This window comes from Pipistrellus hanaki (assembly GCF_964339955.1).
Source record: "Pipistrellus hanaki genome assembly, chromosome: X".
Taxonomy (NCBI): Eukaryota; Metazoa; Chordata; class Mammalia; order Chiroptera; family Vespertilionidae; genus Pipistrellus; species Pipistrellus hanaki.
The window spans coordinates 79218402-79239610 of record NC_140524.1 but is presented as its reverse complement, the minus strand read 5'-3'; the positions used below and the strand labels follow the sequence as shown (position 1 = coordinate 79239610).

Sequence of the window (21209 nt, the reverse complement as noted above, 5' to 3'; positions counted from 1 at the left end):
GAATTGCTATTCAATAGCTCTTTGAAATATTTTTTATTTTTTTAATTAGAGTAGTGTATGTAATGCTTAAAAGGTCAAATAGTAAAATATATATAAGAAACAGCAATTTCCAAACTTCTTCATGCATACCTGATCTCCCAGAGGCAATAATTTTCAACTCTTAGCTTTTTCTTCTGATATTTACCTCCATACATCTAAATAGTATGCATACACTTATGCTGCTATTTCTTGATTTGTTGATATTGTATGTTATCTCTTAATAATTCTGATACATAGAATTTAGTTCTATAAATCCCAATTTTTATCTAAATCAATATTCCATGGTTTTTATTATTGACATGAAAGTATTGTTTGTTGTTGAACCAATTTGTGGTCCTTTTATTTTTTTTATTTGTTTGGTTTTCTATGTATTTCTGCTAAATATTTTCTCAATGTAATTTTATACAGTTAAGTGTTCTGGTTTTTGTTGATTAATTATCTCCTCTGTTTAAAACCCTGCAATCCATATACATGAGCCTTCTTGACTTGTATTACCACTATCTACTGACCTTCTAGCCAGTCTCCCCATCTTTTCATAGTTTCATTGGCAGGCTTACAATTTTCTCCATTTCCCGGTGACCCCTGACTGGAATTATCTATGAGAACTTCACCACTCATATCAGTGGTATTTCCCACACTCTGTCCTCATGGTTCTTCATTACCTTCATTTTTTTTCCTACTACATTTTTAGTCCTCATAGACTGATACCAATCTTTTAAATATTCTTCTATCATTATTCCAATAAAAAATTGTCCATATGCCTTAAATTAAATAAGACCACTATTTATATTATGGTTTAACATTTTACCAAAAGAAAAAAATAGTATGTATTAAGTTACCTGCATTTTCTAGTTGAGATAACTGAAGTTCAGAAAGTTTAAGCAATATACTTAATCTAAAAGTAGGAAGTGGGAACTCCAATTTCCATTCTTTTAATCACTTAAACACTTTGCTGCCTAGGTTCACTCATATAGAAAATTAAATTAGGGTTTTATTTCAAGTACAGAGCTGTTGTTAGGAGTAAAGAATTAATTTTAGAATTGTCATTGTTATACAGTACATTCAATTCAGTGACAACATTTGTTGAAAATCTATGTACCATGTACTGTATAATGCAACATAGTTTTACTGAAATGTCTATAGATATTAAAATAGCAGTGAAAATTTTCAGAACCCAAAATTCTGACATTTTCTCTAGCCAAGATTTATTCTTATGGTACAAAATAGGACACTATTTTTTTTTTTTTACCCTATTAGCCAAATGACATTGTACCTAAAATGTATTTAATTTCACAGGGATTAATGTCTACTCAATTAACCGTGATCTCAATCAGTCTAACAGTTATTAACTGTCCCAAATCTAAGCAAAATAAATGAAGCAGTAACTATATTTATCTAAAATGTTATCATAGCCAAGGCCGGTTTGGCTCAGTGGATAGAGCGTCGGCCTGCAGACTGAAGGGTCCCGGGTTCGATTTCAGTCAAGGGCATGTACCTTGGTTGCGGGCACATCCCCAGTGAGGGGTGTGCAGGAGGTGATTGATCGATGTTCTCTCATCAGTGTTTCTGTATCTCTATCTCTCTCCCTTCCTCTCTGTAAAAAATCAATAAAATATATTAAATAAATAAATAAATAAATAAATAAAATGTTATCATAGCACAGTGTGGTGAAAGCCTGGGAATGGCGGGTGCAGGGTGGAGAGGTTCAGTGGGGGAAAAAGGGACACCTATAATACTTTCAACAATAAAGATAAGTTTAAAAATAAATAAAATAAAATGTTACCATATCATTATGAGCTTCGGGGGGGGGGGGGGGATAATAAACTATACATTGTAAATCTTTTATTAATACTGATGTTTTTTTGTTTTTATGTAACAAAAGTTACTACCCACTAAGGTCTAAGCAGAACAAACTTTGCTACTTAACATGTCCATGACCTTTAAAAAGAGTAGGCATTTATGTATGATACCTTTTCTATAACATGGCATTTTAAGCACTTTATAATCTTCTAAGCAACCCTTCTAAATAGGTGAAAAATGCACACACTTAAGCCAGTTACCTAGTGGTAATAAATTTAATTAAGCCAACACCCTATACTACTGGTTGTGACTGTATCTTGCTTACAAACTATCTTTAGTCCTGAGCAACATTTCTCACAAATGTGTGCCATTAAGTTTGAGAGGAAGGAGCAGGCAAGAATATTTAGATAGCTCATCCAAAATCTGTAACTATTCTGTACCTACTATCTGCAGGCCTCTATTATCACTACCATTAAACTTTGCAAATATGGTTGGTCAAAAGTATCATCTTTAAATATCAAAGTTAATATAAAGTAGATGGTAACAAGAAATTCCACTCCTGGACTATCATAGACTACAAATAAGAAACAAAACCCCAAACTGGAACCAAGTCAAGAACTTCCAAGGCAATAGTGAGGTCAAGCCCAAGTTTTCTCTTTACAAAGTACTTCCTTTCTACCAATTATCTGAGAAATTATCACTAATTTATCTCTGCTTTTATATGTAAACATTGTTGCCTTGCCTTAGGTTTGTGGCAGCAATTCTTATCAAAGTTTTTTGAGTTGTTTTTTTTTTAAACCTACAATCAGAGACAAGATGTTGGAATCCTTGCCATTATTATAGTCAAATAATTATCTAATTAAATAGTCTTTAATTTTTTGTAATGTTTTGAGAAATATCACAATTTGCATATCTGGAAACAACTATTCTTCAATACAGCTTGTATCTCTTTCCTGTTTATATATAAAAAGTTAAACCTATTATCCAAAATTGACATTCAAAATAGGTCTCATTCTTTAGGCAGAAGAGTAGAAATGTGGTATGCACATATTTCTTTTTTAAATTAATTTCTTTATTGATTAAGGTATCACATATTAGTCCTCAATCCCCCATTCCAACCCATCATGCCCCCCCCCCTATTGTCCTTGACCACTGGTTAGGCTCATATGTGTGCACATAAGTCCTTTGGTTGATCTCTCCCTTTATCCCCACCCTCCCTTTGAGGTCCAACAGTCTGACCCATGGCTCCTTATCTCTGGGTCTGTTCTTGTCCTTCAGTCTATGTTGTTCATCATGTCCTACTGGAAATATACTTATAAGAATCAAAAATAAGACAAGCAATAATCGTTATGCTGAAAGGCATATGCATCAGTCTGTAGTGAGCTTCTTTCTGGGCCACCAGTTCTTTTGAGACCCAATTTCAATGTCAAACAGTTCCTTATGTGTACATGTCAGCCATGATATTTCAGTTCTGGATCGGATCTATGACATTTTAATATACTGTGTAATGAAGACTACTCTGTTTAGGAAACAATCATTACTTCTCTAAGAAAGTAACTTGAAAGGGTATATGGAAAAGACAACATTGTAACGTATCCATTCAGACTGTTAAAAATGTACCTTAATAAAAACATGATCATACTATACTGTATATTGAGTATGGCTTTTTACAATTTATCTTTATTTTATAAATGGATTATAATATCATAGACATAATTATTAATGCTCATTTTTGTTTATTTTGCAATATTTCCATTTGCCTTAGCATGCATGATTTTTTAGAGTCTGCATCCAGAGGATGAACTGAAAAGAAAATATCATTGGTCAAATTTGAAGTATATTTATCATACATATACTTAGGAATATATATGTTTATAGGGCACCTTTGATCCCACATGCAATATCAAAGATAGTTTGAAATGCAGCCTAAGTTATTAACATTCAAGTAATGTTGTTTTGGAGATCAGAGGCAAGGTGGATAAAAATGTAGAAAAAAATCGGACTAAAGGACATAAAGTTATTAAAATAGATCTAATTTAGGATAATACTCAGAGTATTTTGTGTTTAGGATTTCAAAAGTGTCCTGGGCCCAAGAATTTTCTATATTTGGCCCTATGTTACTCTTTCCAATGTCAAAGTGATTGGATATTCAATCCAAGTAATATGGAGGGACTCCAATAAGAAATACATAAAAACACATTACATTGTGAAGGCTTATTTAATCTAACTTTAAGATATACTAATAAATCAAACTTTCACTGAGAAGATGCAATTCCAAATTAAATTAATTCTTCTATAGTCAGTATAATTCAAAGAATTCACATTTTCTTTTCCAAAATGGGACAGATGGGTAAGCCATGTGGTGATAATGTGCAATTCAGAGATTTTCATTTACTTGTTTTACTGCTTTACTTAAGCATCTATATTCCAGAATTTTTATATAAATTATCCAAGTTTTGCATTTATTAGATTACTTAGACTTGTATGAAATGAAATTTAAAATGTGCAAAAAAAATGTGACTTGATTCATGAGATGACTTAGTCATTAGTTACTTGTATTAATAGTTATTTCACGTTTTTCATTTCATATCAAAACATCTGTGAATTTAGAAATGTTTAATGTTGTTTATAATTGAGGTTGATGTTTTCTTCAGGTGATAATTCAGGATGATGGCCCTGAAAAATTGGATCCCAAATATTTTGGAGAGTTACTTGCTGATCTACACCGCAAAAATGCAGATCTATATCACTGCCTGTTAGAACATTTGCAAAGAATTGGAGGAAGGTATGGTTAATATATTATTTGCCTTGATAGTGTACCTAATCAAACATTTATAATACTCTAGGATTTTTAACAGACTATTTTAGAGTCTTTTTAAGTCCACAGCAAAACTCTAGTACTTTTAATGGAGAAACAGCACAATTATATATGTAGATATAGCAAATGTTTCATTTTAAGAGTTAATGTACTTTATGAAAATTATCAAAGAGATCACATAAGCCCTTCTAGGATCAGTAAAAAATTCTATATATGTTCTTTTGTAATGTATTTTGATTGCAAATGCAGCCTCTTGGGCAAGCAGTTCAAAAAATGCATGATGAATGATAACTTATTTTAAGATATTACATTGATGGTACAAGATCCAATCCTACTGCTAGCACATGATTCCCATCTTCAAAGCTATGCGTTCATTACTGTTTATATTAATCAGCACCTTCTTTGATTACCCAAAATACTGTTTCACAGATTCATCCATTTGTATGTCACATACCTTAAAACCTCCCCCTTCACTCTGAGTAGTTAATTATTTATTGTATACTATGTACTACACTCTGTTCTTTTTAAATATTATCTAATTGACACAGTTACCCTAGAAAGTTTCAAATGAAGTCTCAAAGAGAGAAAGTTACTGACTTAAGGTCACATACCTTCTAAGTGCTTGAGATGAATTAAAACATTTTGACTACTCTTTAGCTATAAATTATGACTTAGCTTTTCTACAAAGTCTTCCTTAGATATTCATTTTGGTTTTGGTGCTCCTCTTCTGTACATTAATAATGTCCTGTGAATGTTTGTATCAAAGCATCACATTATAAAATCAAGAGCATATAGAGACATAATCTTAAGTACTCTGATTCTAGATCCAGAGTTCATAGGTTGAACTCACATCCCAGCTTTTGTTACATATTAGATGCGTAATAAAAGGTAATATGTTTAGAATTTTTATATACATTATCCAAGTTTTGCACTTATTACGTCATTTAGACTTGTATGAAATGAAATTTAAAATGTTATCACAATATTGTTTACTTTAAATTCATCCCATATTGAAAAATGTATACCCCAGTGCAAAAAAAAAAAATTGCTGCTTGACTTCGTTTCTCTCTGTTTCTTGGTTTCTTCATTGGTAAAATGGGAGTTATAATAAATAATTCTTACCGCATAGATTTCTTAGAAGCAATAAATGATAAAAGACATATACTTACAAGCAGCATCAGCATCATGTGAGAGCTTGGAAACAGACCTTCAGAATGAGAAACTCTGAGGGTAATGCCCAGCAACAAGCACCCCAGACGATTTGGATACATTCTCAAGTTTGAGAAGCATTTGGCCTGGGGCAGCATTTTCAACCAATATGCTGCAAGAATTTTCAAAACGTGCTATACCTGACTGTTTAGTCAGGAGCACTGACCTCTTTCCCTCATACTGTCAAATAAACACATATGTAATACCTTAATCAATAAAGAAGAAAATTATTAAAAATGAACACAACTAACACAACAGTAGCCATCTAGTGTGAATGAATCAAAATTATACCTATATTTTTGTCAGAATGGCAGAACATAGAATATGTATTTTTGGTGTGCCACAGAATTTTAGTAAGTAGTTTATGTGTGCAATGAGATTAAAAAGATTGAAAATCGCTGACCTAGGGCTACAAAAGTGGCAAAATCTGGGACTAGTACCTATACTCTGAGAGCCTTTCTCTGTTGGCATATCACTTAACTTTTCAATACTAGACGTGTATTCCAAAATGTGTAAAATATTGCTGACAATTTTAAGAAATTATCAAAAATTTGAATCATCAAATTTCAAAGGTCACAGAATTTACACCAATGTTATGTTGTGCAAATCTTGCCTCAAAACAATTATGTTTGTATAAAGTACAAGATAATACTTGTGTTTTGTATTGACCCAAAAGAGTTCAGAGCATGTGGCCTTGACAAAGTCTCTACTAAATAAAGATTTACAGAATTAGAGTTCAATATTAGTCTCATACTAAATAGAAGTAGAAGAAATAACTAGACAATGAAAGTTCAATTATTTCATAATCATCATCCAGGTAAATTTTAATCTGAGGTCTTTAAAGAACTTTCTGTCATGTAGGGGTTTTGATAAATATATGTGGATGACCTAAATGTATGATTAATGATGGCAAAATTTTGAATTTAATTCCTAGAGAAGCTAAAAAGAACAAAAACGAAATTGAAAGCTAGCATCTGCAACATTAATAAACATCCCAGGATGGAGAGGTGTTTATATGTTTCTGTTTGTCATAAGGTTGTCAGTTTCTTTCTCTTCATTCTTTCCCTCTTCCTTTCTTTCTCTTTTTTTGTTTGTTTTTCCATGTTACATTTCTTTCTACGTAGGAAATGAGATGGTATAAAGTGAGTGCCACTCTATTTCCCCCCAGTGTAATTCTAGACACAAGCTCCCAGTGCTGAATAGAGATGTAATCCACAGTGACCTTTCCACCTCCCTGCTCTGCTCTTTTTCCTTTCTCCCTCCCTCCCCTTCTGTCTCCACTTTTCTTTCCAAATTACAATTCAGCAAGGAGTGGGCTCCAGGGTGGAAATTAAGGAAAGCTGTCTCATGAAACCATTCTGGTTACTGTTTAATAGTCCAGTGCTTCTTGCTTTATTTCTTTGTATTATTCCCTTATTTGTAGAAAAAAGTAAGGGACTAGAGACCTGTTTACTAGTTCGGCATTGGAATTGCAATTTTAATAAAGTGATGATTCCATTTATCAGTAGTGCAAGACTACTAAAACCTCATGTGATTCATATTTTAACTTGTTTTACCTTCCAATATATGCATGTGATTATTTTAGTAAAACATTAAATAAGTAGAAGATACTTCATTTTGTTTGGCTATGACCTCCCTCTATTTTGGAGGGCAACAAAGGAAATACCACATGCATACATGTATACATACATGCATATGATTGCACATATGCAGTCATGTCTTGGGAAATGGAATCTTCATTTTTTCTCCACAGTAGCTTGCATACTTTTCTAAATGCATGCAAGAGGTTTTGCCCAGTGAGTGATCCATTTATTTCAATTAGCAATATATTACTTATAAGTTAATGTGAATAATTGTAATATAAAATTTTAATTTTAATATATTAAAATGTAATAATTTTAATTATAAAATTTTGGTCATGTTGCTTAAGGTCTATGAAAATATTCAAATACCCTTTAAACTTTGTCTCTGCTATTTATACTGTAGTGTATATTGAATGAATTTTTCAATCTTGTTTTGCAAGTCTGGATTTTGATAAAACTTGAAATCACTGGAATCAGCATTGAAAAGGAGCAATACAAAGAGAAGGGGGAGGTTTAAATAGAGAACAACTATTATCAATCTTTATTCATTCAGGCAGTATTTATTGCCAAGCACTAAGGACTTTGACATCCAGATTCAAACAGACTGGTGTTAATGATGGTAGTAACCAATTCTGCATATTCTATCAGTTTGTTATTAGGGTATTATTTATTTTTAACAGATTAGCTAGTTACAAGAAAATTATCTTTACATTTGTGACGTGACATTTCAGTTATTTTTAAAAAAAATTTATTTGGACTATAAATTGAATTAGTACTATTATGATATATTGAAAAGTGAGATAATGTGATTAAAACATTAGCATTTATGTATGATCAGTGTATATATTTCTCTAAGGTTGTCCATCTTTTTTTAATTCTTGCAGCAAACAAGACTTTGAGTCCACAGATGAGGTAAGTGTAAAGAGAGTTAAACATCAAATATGGAACAAGAAATAATGATCATTTTGCTTTCAACATGATATAGGCATTTATATCTTTGTAATGGCTGTCAAAGCAATAATCTTAAATAATTCACACAAAAATGTTTTATCAACTGTCACTTTATGATTTAATTTGTCTTTGCTTATCAAGATATTTAAAATTTAATTGGCCACATATTCTCTGCTTTATAAAACTAAAATCTATATTAAGTAAATGGCAAATTCAGTTTTAATGTACTTTGAAACCTTGTATGTTCAAAGAATTTTTTCAAATATTACTTTTATTATATATGCACATTTTGTTAACAGTTACTTTTAATGAAATAAATCATAAAATAGAAAAAGAATAGATTTCAATATAACAAAGCACAATGACTTCCTTTGTGCTAATTTTTATCTTTGTTTCCAATTTATTGATATACTGTATTTATTTCATTTTTTTTCAGTTAGCTTTAAATTGCCTTTAAAAATACTGACTTTAATACAGCCTTTCACTTAAAATTAGCTGACGATTCTCAGTGTTGCTGTGGCAACATCATCTTTCAAAAATCACCACAGTTCTGTGTAAATTTTCATAAACCCTTAATATTATTTTATTTTTCCAAATTTTCATTGTTTAAAATTGCCCTCTAAAATGCCATATCTAACACACAACAATACTTCCAGAATGTTTTAGAGAGATACACTGAAGTAAAGTGTTTAATGGGATTTAAGAAACCATCCTCTTATTCTGATTTTTAATTTTTTTTTATTTTTTAAACCCTCACCCTAGGATATTTTTCTACTGATTTTAGAGAGAGAGGAAGAGGGAGAGCGAGAGTGAGAACGAGAGAAAAGAGAAACATAGATCGGTTGTGTCCCATATGTGCCCCAACCAGAGATCAAACCCACAAAGAGCAATGCTCCAACCAAGACCAGGGCCATCATCTTGTTTTTAAATTGCTCTTTTGAAAAACTAAAAATGGACCATTTGGTTGCTCAAAGCTTTTCCCTAAAGTACCTGAAATTGAGGATTATTCCCATTGTGTGTGTGTAGAATAATCTATTTTTTAAAATATTTTTATTGATATCAGAGAGGAAGGGAGAGGGAGCGATATATACATCAATGATGAGAGAGAATCATTGATTGGCTGCCTCCTCACCCCCACACCTCTGTGCTGGGGATGGAGCCCACAACCCTGGCATGTGCCTTTGACTGAAATTGAGCCCGGGACCCTTCAGTCTGCAGGCTGATGCTCTATCCACTGAGCCAAACTGGCTAGGGCTATTCTTTAAAAATAAGAACTGATAAGGCTAGAAATGAAATTTGTAACAACTATTACATGAAAAGTGAAGTAAGTTTTTGATGTCCCTAAAAATAAGCCCAATGCACAAGTTTGTGGACTGCTGACCCTAAGATTAAAATAGTAATATGTAACTGTTCAATGGATAAGATTCTCTTTTCTTACAGTCAGAAGACATTGAATCCTTGATTCCTAAAGGATTGTCAGAGTTTACAAAACAGCAAATTCGCTACATTTTGCAGGTGAGATGGTGTCAAGAGTGGGTGAGAGAACAACACTAACAAACCTTTGATTAGAATGGTTCCCTTAATTAATAACAGAAATTTTCAAATAAAAATCCTTCTCACAAGAATTGATTATACTGTATTTTGATTTTAAAAGGATTATGTTATAGTTTGGTCAGATCACAAATACGAATAGAATATAACTAACATATAGGAAAGCATTCAAGAAATACAGGGTGGGGCAAAAGTAGGTTTACAGTTGTGAGTATGTGAAACACAGAGCTTATTCTTATATTATTATTTATTTATTTATTTATTACTGTATTATTTTCCATATGAACAACTGTAAACTTACTTTTGCCCCATCCTGTATTAATCCTCAATGTGAAATGCCTTTAGTCTCTCCTCACTGCTGTAGCAAAACCTGACTTAGATCTGTTGCCCTCCTCTTCTCCATTCTGCTTTCTACTCCTCCCCACCATATTCCTGCAAGTGCCATTTTTCTTAAATTAGATAGACCATGACTAAAAAGGTGCTGTGGGACTATGACTAAAAAGAATACATGTGTTTACAAAAAAAAAAAAAAAAAGAGTTCTGAAGACAATATCTAAATTTGATAGTTGTTCTCAAACTTTTGTTTATCCAAATTTTGGACCTGGTGTTACTGTAAAAATTCAATGAAATACTATTTTCAGTGGTACACATTCTGTATAATAGACGGTGGTATGGGGAACGCATATGCTCTGCAGAACCTGAGGTGGGATGCTCATCTAAAGTGCATTCATGATCTATTTCTGAAAAAATAAACTAAACCCCTTCTGTAAATTTTTGCATTTAGATTATGAGAAACATTGCTCTATAGTTTTCCTTTTCTGTATTATCTTTAGTTTTGTCGTCAGGATAATAATAAAACTTAGCTTCATAAAATGAAATGAGTAGGGGTTCTTTTTTATTTTCTATCTAGAAGATAGTTATAGTCTTGGTATCAAGTTTTATTCTATTTATTTTTTATTTATTGTTGAAAGTATTACAGATGTCCTATTTGTTAGTTTTTCCAACTAACCCCTTCTACCCCCTCCACCCCACAACAACCCCTCCCAGGCCTTAACTATTCTATTATTTGAAGGTTGACTTGACAAATCTTTTCTAATCTTTAAATAAAGAATAAAAGTAAATTTGAGAATTTTCTGATAGATTTCTGTCTTGTGAAAAGGGTGATACTTCATCATGGAAAAAAAATAATAGACCCTGTTCTAATTACATAGCTATGATTGCTTCAGGAGACTTGCTTGAATTATTTATGCATGTTATTAACAATATTGCCATATCAGAAATAAAACTATTAATAAGTTTGCTTATAAGAAAGCTAGGATCACTGTCATTGATATTGCTTATTTTTAAATGCTAGAAAAAATAAATTATTGCTTTCTTCCTCCAGATGAGGGGTATGTCTGATAAATCACTCCGGCTAGTGCTGTCCACATTCAGCAACATACGGGAGGAGCTTGGACATCTTCAAAATGACTTGACAGTAACATTTATTTTGATCTTTCTTTCCAAAAATTTTCTAGTTCCTATTTTCCTAACTTAGAAATCAAGGCACTCAGTCTACCTTTTAAAAATTTAGTAGAACACAACATTATACTTATCCAAAAGTAGTTATTTTCTGGAAAAACTTAACTGAGCCTGAGAGGAGAAAAGAATTGCCCCACTAAAAAGGAAGGAAGTTGGGAATGCACTTATTAATTAGTTTATCACTAAAGTAATTTACTGCTTAAAGCCAGGGAGTAGCTTGTAAAATCGGAAGAAACTGACTCATTGAATGGGAATTTCCCCATTTTCTGTAATAATAAAGCATACTATGAATTTCTTTGAATACTTGGAAACTTTCTTTTTCCAAGCATTTAGCCTTTTCTACTTTATTTTTTTATTTTTTTTAAATATATTTTATTGACTTTTCACAGAGAGGAAGGGAGAGAGATAGAGAGCTAGAAACATCAATGAGAGAGAAACATCGACCAGCTGCCTCTTGCACACCCCCTACCGGGGATGTGCCCGCAACCAAGGTACATGCCCTTAACCGGAATCGAACCTGGGACCTTTCAGTCCGCAGACGGACGCTCTACCACTGAGGCAAACCGGTCTCGGCTAGCCTTTTCTACTTTAATTTGTGTTCTTGGTGCCATCAGCTAGATACATTCAGAATGCTTTTCATACAATGAATAACTGCTTGAGGACTTTGGAGTGCAAATTTTTATTCCTAGGTTTCGAGGAAAAGATTTAAACTTTACTTTGAAAATTCACAACCTGCTAGGATTATCAAGAATTCTTTGATTAAGGCAAAACATTAAAATCATTCAGAAGTTTCTGTTTCCTTGCACTTTGAATTATCCAATCCATCAAGTTGTCTCTTTCAATATGCAGGTTTTTAAAGTTTCAATAATTTTGCTCAACTTTTAAGAATTCTATTTATTAAGCACCTACAAATGAAAAGTATTTATTTAAACCTGCAATGTAAATAAGTCTTTGCATTATGTAACTTGGGAAAGTTTTTGTAATTCTGAATCATAACACATAATTTTGTTTTAGTCGCTGGAAAATGACAAGATAAGACTTGAAAAAGACTTGGTTTTCAAAGAAACTCAAATAAAAGAATATGAAGATCTCTTGGCATCAGTGAGAGCAAATAATCGTCAGCAGCTGGTAAATTGACATTTTTATTGATGATAAACTAGATTGAAGCCTTTTCCTATGCATAATTACTGACACATTGGAGTTATGAGATCAATCCAGACACAATTAAAATATGATGGAATAATTTGTTCCTATGAAAATTGAATAAATTTGGCTAATTCTAATGACTAAAAAGGCTCTCAGAAAAAGATAACCATACGTATTTTATATATAAAGTTTATACAGTCTACATTTACCTATGCTGGTGGGTGACAAGAACTGAATAAATATGGAAAATCCAAGTTCACTCATTGATTTAATCTACAAACATGTCATTAAAAACATGTGTGTTTTTTTTTTATTAGATCTTAACATGTGTTTGTTCAATGAATAAATGAGTCAACTCTAGAAGTGTTTTCCAGATATATGAGCAGAGTTGATTCCTAGGATATTGTAATGAGTCTTTAAGGCTAATCCTTTCCTAATCTTTACTCCCATGACAGTCCCAAATTTTTGTTCAGCTTCCATTTGTCACATAAATAATTAGGCATATGGTTATTTTTGGTGTCTACTAGTTGGCAAGGTATAGTACTGTCAAAGAGTAGCAAGTGTCAGATTGCTAAATTGGTACAATGAAACTTCATCTAGTCTTGATTCCTTCTCACTCAAGACAGGTAAGTCAGAATAAGGGAAATATCTAGTATTTTACATGACTGATTTAACTTACAATTTAAGGACCAATATTTAAGAAAACTAGGCATGGAAAATATTTGCTTTATTTAATAGAATTAATCAACTAAGAGTATTCTTTCCCCAAAAGTAGAAACCATTTGTCTTATTTACTTGTATCTTCTTTACAGCAAGGACTTCAAGACTCAACTTCAAAATGCCAAGCATTGGAGGAAAGCAATCTCTCTCTTCGACATACACTATCAGACATAGAATATCGATTAAAAGAACTGGAATACTGTAAACATAATTTAGAACAAGAGAATAAAAATCTTAGAATTCAGGTATTAAAACTTTGTTCTAAATACATGTTATTACCTTAGTTATACTATTGTGATTTTGCCATTGGCAAATATATATATATATAATTATACTGTGTATATTACATATATATATATATATATATATATATATATATATATATATATATGTATTCCTATTAATTTTGACAAAATACATGGACTGCTTAATGGTGTTCTTGTGTGCAGTTGGGTCTTATCTCACTGCCATTTGGGCTGTATAATGCAATTCCTAAAAAATGCTCTCATTTCAATTTTTCACTTAATCATGTGATTTTCATGTAATAAACCTATTTCCTTCATAACAGTCCAATTACAGCAAATTATGTTGTCTTGGGTAGGTTTCTGAGACATGCACAGGCCCTATGCTACAGGCTAAAATGGATGAGATTGGCAACCATTACATGGAAATGCTAAAAAACTTAAGAATGGAGAAAGACAGAGAGATCTGTAAGCTAAGGGTAAGTTGATGCTACATTGCATAAATTAACAGATCAGCACAATATTTCTAATAAGATAATGATGGTTTCACATTGAAAGCTACAAGGAAAAGTCAAGTGAAGGTAGAGTTTTAAGAATATGCCATAGAATCTTTTGTTTAAATACATATCACTATGTATAGAACATTGCTAAACTGTTCTCTAATTTAGCTTAATCTTTTCTAGGAAATCAAACAATATATTAAGTTTAGGCTTTTTGTTTTTAATTTTTATCTATTTTTTATTTGATAGAAGGAAGACAGGACACTTTATGAGCTTGCCTACAGCATGCTTATGCAGGCAAGAACAAATTTGAGATTATCTAGCAAAGCCACAGTGGGATTCATAAAAACCCTCACTTCATTTTGAGTAATGATACATAGTAAGACCCTTGTTAAGCACAAACATAAAAGCAGTCTTGAATTATGTATGTGTAACTGGCATAAAATTATGATATTTATGAGAATAAGTATACATGACCTTATTTTGTAATTTTAGGTCAAGTTTACTAACTCTTCATTTAGTGATTCCTAAATGTAGCTAAATATACTTAAATATTTTAATAAAAAACTGACCACAGGTCTTTCCAAATATCACTGTACAACCCTGACCAAAAATCAAAATGAAACAAAATATAATTTATTCAAAAGTCCAATGATTTTTCTAGCAAATTTCCTCCACTAGTTTCTTTTTCATCTCAGCATTACTAACAACACTTCAACCTAATAGCCATCTATGCAGACATAATATACTAAAGAGGAAAACAGGCAGGATTTGGAGTCAGAAGATCTGTATTAGAGTTAGTTGCAGCTATGTTTCTTATTAGCTATATAACTCTGTCATTTAACTCTCTGGATCTCATATCTCTGTTTTGTAAATAAATATAATAATAATACTTATTTCACAGGGCTGCTGTGAGAATTAGATAAGTCATGCAGGAGGAATATTTTGTGAATTGCAGATGTAATGATGTAATATTCATTATTATTTTTGAGTTTTCCTTAATTGGAATTTGAAGGAATCTAAAGCTTTATTTTAATAATTACAGCCTAAGAATGCTACTTACATAATGCCTAGTCTTAACTAGTAAAGGCACTTCTAAAAAGATGAGAAATTCCTAATTTGCATTTTAATTCATATTTTATATTCATAAAGCTCTTCATTTCATAGCTAGCTATATGATTTTGTCACAACCAGTCTAGAACTCAGTTACCTATCTTGTAAATGGGCATTATAATCATTCTTATTTATTTTTAAATTATTAGACTCAATTAAATCAATATCAAAAAGATGTTTCAAGAAGAGAAGGAAGTTGCAGTGATTTCCAATTCAAGATTCATGAACTGACAAGCTTGCTGGAAGAGAAGGATTCCCTTATAAAGCGTCAGTCAGAGGTAAGAAAGAAAGGGATAGGGTACAGAGGAACAATGCAACTCAGTCCTGTAGGATAAATACTTTCCATGCATTAGAGAAGGACACATTTCTAAGACTCACTTTATTAATGAAGAAGAATGTGAGTGCAAAGAGGTAAAAAATTCACATTTCAGGAGAAATAATTCAAATGAAAGCTAGATTTGAAGCCCAAATAAGTGTCATTGTGCATTTAATATCAAGACATTGATTTTATTATCTTGTTAGCAGTAAAACTTCCAATAAGACTGTGAGCGCCTTACTAGATTATTAGTTGCTTCAGCAAGGGACCATGTAATATTTTTATCTGTATCTGTAATATATAGCAGGATCTGTTATAAAATCAGTAGCAAAGGAAAGTACTACCAAAAATGGTGGCTAATGTATTGTTGTTATTGAACAAATGGTACTTGTAGTAACGTTCAGTAATTTACTTTCTGTTAGAAGACAATGCCTGCTTCCATATCAAAGTTTCAGTACTTTCTCTTATGGCTATACTTGTCAAGCATTTTAGGGCAAAATCTTTCACATCATCTTGAGAACTATGTCCATTCAATCTCATGTTATCCCACAAATATAGAAATCCTCTACCAGTTAGTGGATTAGCTACCTGGATACATAATGTACCTTATTGGGTCTCATGAAGGAAAAATCTGTAGTATTCAACAAATGGCATTAAAACATTTCATCTAAAAGTTAACAAGGAAGAAAAACAAGTAATTATTCTTAGTAACCTTGTTAAATGATTGAACATACTTCTTACCTCATGTTTCTACTGTTTTCAAATGATTATACTACCTTTTATTTGTAAGGAACTCTCGAAGTTGAGACAAGAGATTTATTCATCTCATAACCAATCCTCCAGTGGTGGAAGGACTACAATTACTACTACTAAAAAGTAATGTATTTTAATGAAATTTAATATGATTTTGGTTATTTATAATCCAAGTTACAGCATCATAATTTACATATAAGTTATATATGCATATCACTATCTCTATTATCTATCTATCTATCTACAATTTATTTATCTATCTAATCCAGGGGTCCTCAAACTTTTTAAAGTGGGGGCCAGATCACGGTCCCTCAGAGAGCTGGAGGGCCGGACTATATGAACTACTAATTCCTACTGTAACATCTCGGCTGCACTCACTGCCCAAAAAACCTGGCGGGCCGGATCGGACTCCTCTGCGGGCCGCATGTGGCCCGCGGGCCATAGTTTGAAGACCCCTGATCTAATCAAAGTATTTTGTGGTTTTATTCTGAGATAAAGTTAAGTTACTTGGAAATAGTTTAATAATTTCAAGTCTTGCCTTTAAACTCTATTAGAACAATTATGGTCTAGGACTAATGTCATCCTACTACTAAGGCTAATCTCATGTAGCCTCTGCTTGTTTTTCCCCATACTAGTTTTTTTCACTCTGATTAGTGGAACAAACTGTTCCCATTACTATGTGAGTTCTAGGAATTGCCATACTACTCCTTTTCAGTGGTTCTTTCCTAAGTCTGGATAACGTTTTCACATGCTGACAATGATCCATATTCACTCAAAGACTGTGGCCAACCCTCCACAGGTCTCCTGACCTCTCTCCATCTATGTAGCTCTCTCCTGTCTATTATTCTGCTCCACAAATTCTGGCTGCTTTGGCATGTTTTACTTGAAATTTTGTTACCTCAACTTGGTGAGACTGCTAGAATCTGTTTGGCTTCCCTTTCCCTATGCTGTGATCAAGGAAATATCGAGGCATACTTAGGGCTTATGTCATTTGCTTCCCTTCTTTGTTGTCTCATGCTGCCTGTGGTCCATTATTTCCAGAAATAGAAGTAATAGTTGTAAATCTTCGTACATTAACAGGGGATTTTTAAAAAGAAAACATTAAAAGTTTTGCAGAGAAAAATTAATTTAATAAGGGGAATCAAACTAGGAGTGAATAAGTAGGAATGAATGTTACTTTCATGTGCAACTTATAAGCTAACTTTTTTTTTCTTTGTAGGTACAGGACACAATATCCAATCCTAGGACTCCTGTATGATGACTATGAATATATACCACCAAGTAGTGACACACAGACAATTGTGATTGAGAAAACAGAAGACAAATGGACCTCTGTAAGTTCACTTTAGTGATTCCAGTCCTGTTAGTACTAAAATTCATGTATATTCTTTATATATACCAGCCTTTAAAAATTCTGGGAAAATATCAGAATGAACTAAAATTTTACAGAATTTGTGTTTTTTCCTCTTAAGACTTTTCCACATTCCCCTAACTGATATATAGTAAGAGATAAGAAACTTTGAAATGATTCATACATGGGGCATTAAAATTAATTATCTAAACTGTAATAAATTAGATATGATTTTACCCCAGATAGGAACACAATTAACATTGGGTTTTTTTTAAAATATATTTTTATTGATTTTGTACAGAGAAGAAGGGAGAGAGATAGAGAGTTAGAAACATTGATGAGTGAGGGTCATTGATCAGCTGCCTCTTGCACACCCGCTATTGGGGATATGCCCGCAACCAAGGCACATGCCCCTGAGCAGAATCGAACCCGGGACCCTTCAGTCCCCAAGCCAATGCTCTATCCATTGAGCCAAACCGGTCTCGGCAACATTGGGTTTTATTTCCTTGCACAGCTTAGGAGTGATTGAAATGGTTCTATTAAAATTTTCCAAAAACGTTACTGTTTCTGAAGCAGGTAGAAAATATTATAGATGATTATGAAGAGGAATGGAAGATGGAGAAGCATGTTTTAATAATTCTTTCAATCATACATGTCCTGTGGATTCTAAATTTTTAAGATTTTGAAAGAGAAAAAATATGCCTGTCTTTCTAACTAGATTATAGATTATTTGCCTTTAAATCCACAGTTATAATTAAACTGAAGAAGAGTACTTTAAATGTCATGTACTCTAATATCTACCTTCTACAACATTCTCCAGGATGACAAGATGATACAGACCTTAGCCTGTTTCTATATAGTCCAATACATTAGTAAGGGGGACAATTACTAAAACCCTCTTTTACATTTTCTTTTTTTATTGATTAAGGTATTACATGTGTTCATATCTCCACATTCCCCCCCAACCCACTCCCATACATGCCCTCACCCCCCCAGTGTCTTGCATCCATTGGTTATGCTTATATGCATACATACAAGTTCTTCAGTTGATCTCTTACCTCCCTCCCCCTTCCCCAGCCTTCCCGCTGTAATTTGGCGGTCTAAAACCCTCTTTTTCTGAAGGACTGAAAGCTACTCTCCTAAAACTTCTATTTATTAACCTATTAACCTTTAAACTAATGAACATGAAACAAAGGGTATTTTTTTTTCTAGCATAGTGGTTCTCTACCAGCAGAAATTTTTCCCTTATGTTTGGAGACATTTTCGTTATTGTTGTTAATCCTTATCAGAGGATATTTTTTCAATTGCTTTTCGGATAGAGTGGAAGAGAGGGAGAGAGGGAAGAGGGGAAAGAAGGGGAGAATAAAAATCTAAAATAATTTTTAAATGGGTGTGTGTGAGAGCCCAGACCAGGGGCGGGAGCAAACCTGAAACCCAGATACATGCTTTTGACTGGGAATCGAACTCTTCAGTACACAGACCAATGCTCTAACCACTTAGCACCACTGGAGGCTATTTTTTTTCTTTCACATCTGGATATTGAGTACTATTGGCTCTGGTGGGTAAAGACTAGGGATGTTACAATGTATAGGACAATCCCCCACCACAAAGAATTATCTAGCCTAACACGTTAATAGTGCCGAGTTTGACACCCTATTAACACAACAGAGTGACCTTGAGGTTCTTTTCTAATTATACATACTCCTATAGTACCGCCAGGAGATTGTAACAATAATTCACTGATAGTAATGGGAATGTATGATATTCCTCAAGTGCAATGGAGAGAAAAAAAGCTGAGAATCCTAGCTTGGAAACAATACAGTATCTGACTTGAACAATTGTTAAAAATTGCTAAGGTACTAAAAGCAGATAACACTAACCTCTGGTTATTAAACTCAGGCAGTGTTTATCTTTGAGGGTGGGTACTTATTGAAAGTGAGAATAAGGAAGACTACTAGGGTACTAATAGCATGCTGTTGTGTGTTTTTTTTTAATCTGGGTGATGGCTGCATGTGCTCAGTTTGGGAAAATTCATTTAGTTGTACACTAATATGTGCACTTTTTTCTACATGTTTATGATACTTCAATAAAAGTCTTAAAATGCTCAAATATGCCACAAGGTACAATATATAAACATATAAATATATAAATGTCAATCAATTACAGAATGCTTTGAAGAAAATTTAAAATTTTATAGTTATTGGCAATTTGGAGGCAGATTTATGGTTAATAAAATACTATATTTATATAGTTCATAAATAACTGCAGGTGTAAAGTTAATAAAATTAAGCATCTATTAAATAACCCCTTTTAAAAATTACCTTTTGATTGAACAAACTCAACTATTTGATTTAAAAAACAATTGCAAAATTGTTTATCTTTGAAGCCCTTTTCAAACTACAATTAGGCCATCAATCTTGTATAAATGGTTGTCTATCATCAAAAAAACCAATCGACATTTAGTAACCCAAAAATAAAAATAATTTGAGTTTTGACATATGTTGTGTTTCTTAGGTCATTAATTACTTGAGAGTTACTAATTACTACTTGTTAATTAATAAAGGGTACCTGATAGCCCAAAAACCCCATGAGCAGCAAGGGCAAGTCAGTATAGGATTTAAAATTTGTCACTGAGGATTATTTAATGTTGAAACTTAAGGCTAAAAAGCAATTGCTGCTAACTATATGTGCCCCAGAGATTACATCAATGTGAAGATCTGTCAAATAAAGAGTATACAGAATGGTAGTCATTACTACTGTTACCATTAAAAATGTGTAGCAATAAATACTAAACTTGATAACTTAAAGGACTAGATACTGATAGTTCAAAATCTATATTTAACAATTAGAGAATTTTGGATATATTTAACATCTAAATATGACACCAAGGGAGAACTCTACTAAATCATCCCTCTCTAATGCTTAAAGTAATTTGAAATATATACCTATACTAAAGTCAGACAAATCACTGTATAATTAAATATACATATAAAAGAGCACCATACAAACAGAGTGCGTTTCCTTTGGTTTTATATCTATCAATTTAAATCATTTTTCAAAACTGTGTTCATACCATGACAATGTCTAAAATTAATTATTAGCCAGTTGTGCCCTGACCGGTTTGGCTCAGTGGATAGAGTGTCAGCCTGTGGACTGAAGGTCCCAGGTTCGATTCTAGTCAAGGGCATGTACCTTGGTTGCAGGCACATCCCCAGTGGGGAGTGTGCAGGAGACAGCTGATTGATGTTTTTCTCTCATCGATGTTTCTGACACACTATCCCTCTCCCTTCCTCTCTGTAAAAAATCAGTAAAAAATATATTTTAACAAAATTATTAGCCAGTTGTAAACTAACTTTTTTTTTTCCTTTCTAGCCATAAACGACTGACTCTCCAACTCAGAAGAAGTTTTTGGGGGGTTTGCATCGGTACTTTAATTTTTCCATAACAAAAGGCCAATCAAAATTTTGAACCATGGCACAACCCAGTGAATCGAATGGAATGAAATAGTCCTGAAGATGAGTTTCTCCAACCATTTATGAGGCCTGAATCCACATTCTTGTATTAATATAGCAATATATCACTTATTTAAACTTCCA

At 32.7% G+C, this 21209-nt stretch overlaps 1 protein-coding gene across 1 annotated transcript in view; it reads left to right on the top strand.

The window, feature by feature from the left end:
• Nucleotides 1–21209, top strand: part of POF1B (POF1B actin binding protein) — a 61243-nt gene extending 40034 nt beyond the window's left edge. The window contains exons 7-17 of the mRNA XM_084870073.1: nucleotides 4494–4624; nucleotides 8334–8361; nucleotides 9841–9915; nucleotides 11336–11428; nucleotides 12487–12600; nucleotides 13431–13583; nucleotides 13940–14059; nucleotides 15343–15471; nucleotides 16300–16385; nucleotides 17482–17596; nucleotides 20986–21209. Coding sequence (XP_084726199.1) covers nucleotides 4494–4624; nucleotides 8334–8361; nucleotides 9841–9915; nucleotides 11336–11428; nucleotides 12487–12600; nucleotides 13431–13583; nucleotides 13940–14059; nucleotides 15343–15471; nucleotides 16300–16385; nucleotides 17482–17596; nucleotides 20986–20991 — 1050 coding nt within the window. The 3' untranslated portion in view covers nucleotides 20992–21209. The remainder of the gene's footprint in view (nucleotides 1–4493; nucleotides 4625–8333; nucleotides 8362–9840; nucleotides 9916–11335; nucleotides 11429–12486; nucleotides 12601–13430; nucleotides 13584–13939; nucleotides 14060–15342; nucleotides 15472–16299; nucleotides 16386–17481; nucleotides 17597–20985) is intronic.